The sequence below is a fragment of the Podospora anserina genome, chromosome 1 (genome assembly GCF_000226545.1).
Source record: "Podospora anserina S mat+ genomic DNA chromosome 1, supercontig 4".
In the NCBI taxonomy this organism is placed as follows: Eukaryota; Fungi; Ascomycota; class Sordariomycetes; order Sordariales; family Podosporaceae; genus Podospora; species Podospora anserina.
In genome coordinates this window covers 1,722,864-1,729,356 of record NW_001914853.1, presented here as the reverse complement: position 1 = coordinate 1,729,356, position 6,493 = coordinate 1,722,864, and the positions used below count along the sequence as shown (strand labels likewise).

The following is a 6,493-nucleotide window of genomic DNA, read 5'->3' as shown; positions in this document are numbered from 1 at the left end:
GGATACACGGTAGATACTCTGTCGCAGCTGGAAACCATACCACGGAGACAACTGGTGGGATGAACGAGATGCTTGATATCAATCAGTATGCCACAAGTGCAAGAGTACACAAAAAAAATATTCAAGACGCAACGTTGACGCCATGCAAATCTCAGTTTTGCTTTGCCTGTTATGTCCTGTCCTGACTAGACAAGAACGTCTGTAATAACAACTTTGATGGGGTATCCTATTCCAAAAGCTTTCCTCCTTATCCATTCCATCCAAGGCTCCCATTGCGAGCTCATCCCATATAGAAGTAAAAAAAAAAAAAAAAAATATGGTAAATAAATAAACGACAACACCAGATCACCAAATCGCCAACTCCCTCCGCTTTGATCAAAATGATAAAATGCCTAGTCAGGTGGATATAACGACGAAACAACGCCCGCTTCGCTTGAAAAAAAAAGGGGAAAAAGAGAAACTTGCCCTCCCTGGTAAAAATTGATGAGAAGGGAATGCTAACCCCCTGAAAATAACAAAACATACGCCAGGATATCTATGCTTCGCTTGCTTGCTTGCCTTGGTGTAAAAAATTTTTTAAAAAAATGGTAAATATGCCAGCAGAAATGAATGAGATGGTGCAAGATGGCCTCCGGAGTCACACATTCGGCGGCGTGTGTTTCCCCCCCCCCGGTCAGTTGAGGGTGTTGATTACGCAGGCGTCTCAGCCCGAAAAACCTTCTCAACCTTGACCAACAACTTCGCGTGCTCCGTCTTTCGACGAGTCTTGGACAGCAGGTCAATACACCGGTACCCGGTCTGCAGCCTGTCAAGGCGGATGCAGGCCCAAGCCATGAGGTTGTCGCGGATGGAGGAGCTGTCCTCTACTTTGAATCTGTACGCGTGTTGCTGTTAGCCACTGCTTGTAATAAAAGGACACAGATGGGCGGGATGAGAAGCGGTGTGGTTTCCGGAACGGAGCGGGAGGCGGTTGTCCGTTGCGTGACATGACGGCGAGGCGGTCAGAAGCAAAGAAAATTGTTTTTTTCTCGTCTTCCGTATGCCCCCCGTCTGTCGTTCATCTCGCCGGTTCCCGCTCCGCCCAGCCTCTCCCGGACTTGTTCTGGCCTCATTCTGTGCTGCACAATTCCGAACGCGCCCGGCTTCCGTGATGTGCAAACGACAACGGCCGGCCAGGACGGAAAGCCGCAGAGGAAAATTCCTCTCCTTCGGTTTCCCCCGAAAGAAAGAAAAAGCGTACCTCACAAAACTCAACCCCTCAATCACATCCTTCACCTCAAAAAAGTCCAACGACTTGCTGTCATACCCCCAGTCAGGATTATCCGTCTCCGCCACCACCGTCTCCTTGACCAAATCCTGATTCCCCCCCTTTTGCTTCTCCACATGCAGTTCAACCTTCACCATCGGCCTGAATTTCCTATCCCCCATCACCCCCACCCCGCCTAACTGCCTCCTGTCCCGCGGTAAGGGAATTGCCTGCCCTGCCAGGACGGTAATTCGCAAATCCAATGTTCGCCTGGGGATGTTCTCCACGTCAACGTTTTCGTCACTCAACAGTCCTGGGGGCTTCAACACCCAGCCGTGAGTGTTCGCAAACATGGCGTCGTTGATCATCATCCCTTCGTCGGTGCGCTGCCAGTTCATGGCTACCATTTGGACCCCCCTTCTCCAGTGGAAAGAGGGGTCGGGGTTGCTGCTGTCTACGCGGAGACCCTTGGGGTATATCCTCATGAAGAAGTCGCGGTTGTGTGAGAGGAGAGTTCGGATTTTGGTAGCGTCGTGAGCCAAGGCGTGGAAGCAGTCTTCACTGAGGCTGAAGATATGGGATGGGGTGCGGGAGTGGAGGGACTGGTGGTCGTCAAAGTGCTCGCTGTGGGTGTAGATCGCCAGGTCGGCCAGGGGCTTGGTAATGGGTGGTTTGGCTCTGATGGAGCTGATTCCGAGCTTCCTCCCGCGCTCAATCTCGTCTTCGACTTGCTTGTCAGATATGCGCTTGACTTTGATGAGGATTTTGTTGTAGAGTTCGTTGAGCCTTGGTTGTTGTGTAATGTGGTCGATGTGATCGAATGGCTTGTCGAGGAGGTAGCCGTCCCACTCTTCTTTCATGATTTGGACCATCATCTCTTGGTGTTCCTTGTCGGCGCCAACTTCGAGGGAGACAATGATGGGCAGGGGGTTCCTTTGGAACGCGGTTTCGCGGACGGCGATGCAGACTTCGCGGAAGCTGATCATGGAGGTCATGGTGCCGTGGTGGTGGACGACGGGCTCACCGTTGAATTTGTCCTCCTTGGAGCGAGAGGAGGCCCGGGATCGGCTTCCGACGAGGTCTCGCGGATCGAGGGTGGTAGAGCTTTCCCGCGTTTCTAGAGTTGAAAAGGTGGTTTGGGCGGCACTTGGACTCCGGCTGTGCTTGGATTCGAGCGATGAGAAGGCGCCTTGGGGGGCGCTAGGGCTACGGCTGTGTCTGCTCATGAGGGCATCGAGCCTTTCAGCGGCAATTCGCGGTATTGAGTTTGATGAAAACTGACGCCGGTGTTCCATTTGTGGCGATTTGGAGGGTGTTCGGGAGGTACTACGGGAGTTGGGATTGTTCCAGACGTCAATCTCTATGCAACGGCAACCGTTGCTGAGAACCTCGCGATAGGCATCAGCCGTGCTGTTGGACGAGAGCTGATTACCATCCAGATATGTGTTATGGCTGCTGCTAATGAAGTAGTTGCTGATCGGTTTTGAGGCGTCTAATTCCTCATGCCTCCTCACGGCAGACCACGCGGACTCATTTTGACTCCATACCCAAAAGAAGTCTTGGAAAGAGTACGACTCTTGGGTCAACGGCTCCACCCACAAGGCGCCTTGTGTTCCCTTGAGAAAGGCCTCGAACTTTTCTCTTCTTAGTGTCTTTTCGGACCCTCGTGCGATGTTGTAGACGTAGAGGATGTGTCTTCTGATGGAGTCATGGCAGGTAAAATGTGGGCGTATATTTCCACCCATCCCAGCCGACATAAGGGCAGCTTGGAGCATGGCCGATCTCCCCTGACTTGGAGCTCCGCGTCGAAGGGTTGTCATTCTGCGAATAAAGTTCCCCTTGCCCTTTTTCTTGGGCGGCTCTTCTCGCCCGAACTGCAATCCCACGCCATGCATTAGCCTCCTGCCTGGTAGTATTTCCCAACGGCTTACCAAGAACAAGAACGGCACAGACTTACCCTTATGCAAAACATTTTGCCTGGCGATTGCCAACTGGCAAAACCCGCCGTCTGAAAATACACAAGCTTCTCGGATTCGCGGTCAAAGGTTCCCTGCAGTCACGGTTCGTGTTGGATGGGGGCCTATGGCTATCGACACATTGGCTCGTCTGCGAGGCTGGGGGATTGCGGCAGCCAAAGCTAGCCCAGCCGCAGAGTTTGTAGGCGTAGTCAACGATATACGGGTATGTACAGCGAGGTTTGGGCTGGAGGGAAGAAGAGGTGTGAGTGAGAGCCTCGAGCCATGAAGAAAAATAAGGACGAGGCAGCGTCTTTCTTTTGGGGAAGGGTGGTAGAGGATAAGCAAAACGGGGGCAGGCATGTCAGCAGTACCGAAGACCAAGCGGAGCCTTGTCCCGCATCAAGAGTTCGCTGCTGCCAATGGATCCACGAGGAATGCCCCGCCCTCCGCTGATCCCTGTCCAACGACCCCGAAGATACGGTTCAGGGACAAAAACCACACGACGGCTTGACACAAGCCATATCGCTTTGTAATCCATCTCCTCCTCTGCCCAAAGCCGTCAATTCTCAGGTAATCACGTTTTGGTCCAAGTCATACGGAGATGGCCCCAAAGCAGCATCAAGAGAGCTGCGTACCGAATCCATCCCCACAGTTGGGGGCCTGGAGAACAAGGCCTAGCTCCCCAGCCCAGCGTAACAGCGATCATGGCTGTGCAACAAACTCGTTCATTTCTCATTTGTTCACACATTCTCCAACCATTTTGCTGACTTTTTCTCCAGATGGACCACCTGTTCTGCCCAGGAGACCGCTGTTCCCCATCAGCCCTATCGAATCTCGTGCCCTTGGCTCAAGGACAGAGCACTTTTTGTCCCGCATCTCCATCCACTCGATTTTTGATGCCTGTCGTGGCTGAGCTGCTGCCAGTCTGTTCGACCCCTTGATTTAGAGTCTTTCTGAGGACACAGCATATTACATTAGCTAAGGTAACGTCACTCAAACTTCAGCAAATTGAAACCGGCCCAGCCAAGCGCGGTAGAGAAATATCGTTGCGCTCTCTATAGCACTGTGCCGCTGGAATAAGGGGGCTAGTTCAAGCAAAACACATCATCAAATCAACATCGCAGTCGTCGCCGTGGTCGCCTTGGGCAGAAACAAGGCCAAAATGCTTGACCAAACCACTGGACTTCTCCATACCCAATCCAGCACACTGACTTGCCAAACTACTGCTGTAGCAATCACCCACACGGCGAATGACTACCCACACAGAGTATGTGGTTCAAGTCGCCAACTCGGCCCAGTCCGCATACGCACAGCCTCCTCAGTTTTGAGGCACAGCAGACACCACGCAGGACCCAACCACACAACCGCAACGCAGCAGCTTCGGTCCTGTCCGGCTGGGCCTTGCATCAATTGCCTTGATGTTCTTTTCCGCAGAATCCACCGTGTCTCCATCATTTTGACATCTCACAACTGGGTTGGAGATGCCTGAGGAATATTATCCTCGAACCTGTTGATTCTTGTTACCCAAAGATTCCCACGGCTGGCTACACAAGCGAATACCACCCAAGAAAAGTACCATACAGTAGCGCAGCTGTAGGTAGCTCCCCCGCAAAGAGGACGAAAAGGAACGAGGCACGCACCGCCCTCCCGCAGTTGACGATTAACAACAAAAGCCGAAAGGAAACGCCCCGCGGCCGCCATCACGGCCGGACCTTGCGGTGACCTTTAAACCCATCCGATCTTCGATGTATATCTGCAGGGCCTTCCGAACCTCAGACCCTCGAGCATCTGCAGCGGCATGCCACTTCCCTCCCCGGTGACACATGTCACAACTGAAAAGTCCGTCTAATATCTACTCAGATCTACCGGTGTGTACTCCAGCAAGGGTTCGCCTAGTCACCCGTCGAATCTCGAGTAGAGAGGGAAGCTTTTAACAGGAGATAATGACGTCTGTTGTCAAACCCAACCCCAAAGATAATCTTTAGACAAGCAGCACAGCCTCGGAGCAGCCTCACCTACATACAGGTTCTCCACTCCAACGCATATTCAGGGTAGTCAGGTACCAAACCCTCCGCTCCCCCACCACGACCCTGACATTGGACTCAACCACAAAACCCAAACTTGGATTTTCCGGAACGGACGGCGTACTGACCTCTGTCTGGATATGTCACTGTTGCCATCTTCTCGCCGGGATACGCCGGCGGGCCGCTTTGAAACCGACGAGAGAAACATGACACAAGTCTCCCACAAATGATATACCTGGTGACAGGTGGTAAGTAATGGCGACAGTGGGTTCAGCAATCTTACTCTATCATAGTCCTCCATCTAGCTCTCTCTTCCGTACGTTCTTTCGCTCAACTTTCCCATCCCTCGCCGCCCCCCCCCTTCTCCCGTACGCCAGTCACCCCTGACACCGGAGACACCGAAAGAACGTTGCTCACCACCCATACACACCACATCTGGAAACAAACATGCAGGAACTCTCCCCAATTTGGAACACCCACCCACACACCACCATCACCGCATAAGCAACACGCTGACCCGAAAACTTGGTAACCCGCGCCCATTGGGCAAGTCATCTTTGCAACTGGCTACCCCTAAGCATCCCCCACTCTCACCACAAACACAGAAGCAGAACACAGACAAAGAACAAAGTGATCACATCTCCAAAATGTCTCTTATTCTCCCCCTCAACAACCCCACGCATATACAGAGGTTGGAGGGTACACGAATATGTATATAAATAATACAAGCCAGGTCCCCCTCCCCCTCTCCCTCAATCACCACCACACTACTGGGCCAGACCAAACCACCTCCATCCAGAAATCCCCTTCAATATTTCAAAACAAAAAAATAAAAACGTCCGTCCCTCCCTTTGTGAACCAAACTCTCCCCTATTCCAACTTCCAACTGGGTATAAATGTATGCTTTCTCTCCTTCCCTACCCCTTAAACAAAATAAAACAAAAGCGCCACTCCCAACAAGAATAAAAATCCGTAAAATGTGCAAATATGTTTCCATGGTAAATGTACAATAATTCCTACACAGCCTTATTCAAGCCGGTATTAGAAGTTAACAAGTTGCAAGGAAATGCCTGACGGAAAAGTTCGCGGATAGCGATGTGTGATGTGGATGTTCATAATGACGACTGCGACATTCGTCAGTCGAAAAAAAGAAGGAAGCGCCGTCTATGCGGGATATCATGATAAAAAACGACAACGCTAGGAAATAATCATGCGTTTGTGTGTGTGTATGTGTGTGTGTGTGTGTGTGTGTGTGCCCGCTCACA

The 6,493-nt window shown here is 51.8% G+C and overlaps 1 protein-coding gene across 1 annotated transcript; it reads right to left on the bottom strand.

The window, feature by feature from the left end:
• Positions 1–690: 690 nt before the first annotated feature.
• Positions 691–3,141, bottom strand: PODANS_1_18990 (uncharacterized protein; the record flags this gene model as incomplete). Its single annotated transcript, XM_001907327.1, has 2 exons — positions 691–856; positions 920–3,141. The coding sequence occupies 2 exons, from the start codon at positions 3,139–3,141 to the stop codon at positions 691–693; spliced, it is 2,388 nt and encodes a 795-aa protein (XP_001907362.1).
• Positions 3,142–6,493: the final 3,352 nt, after the last annotated feature.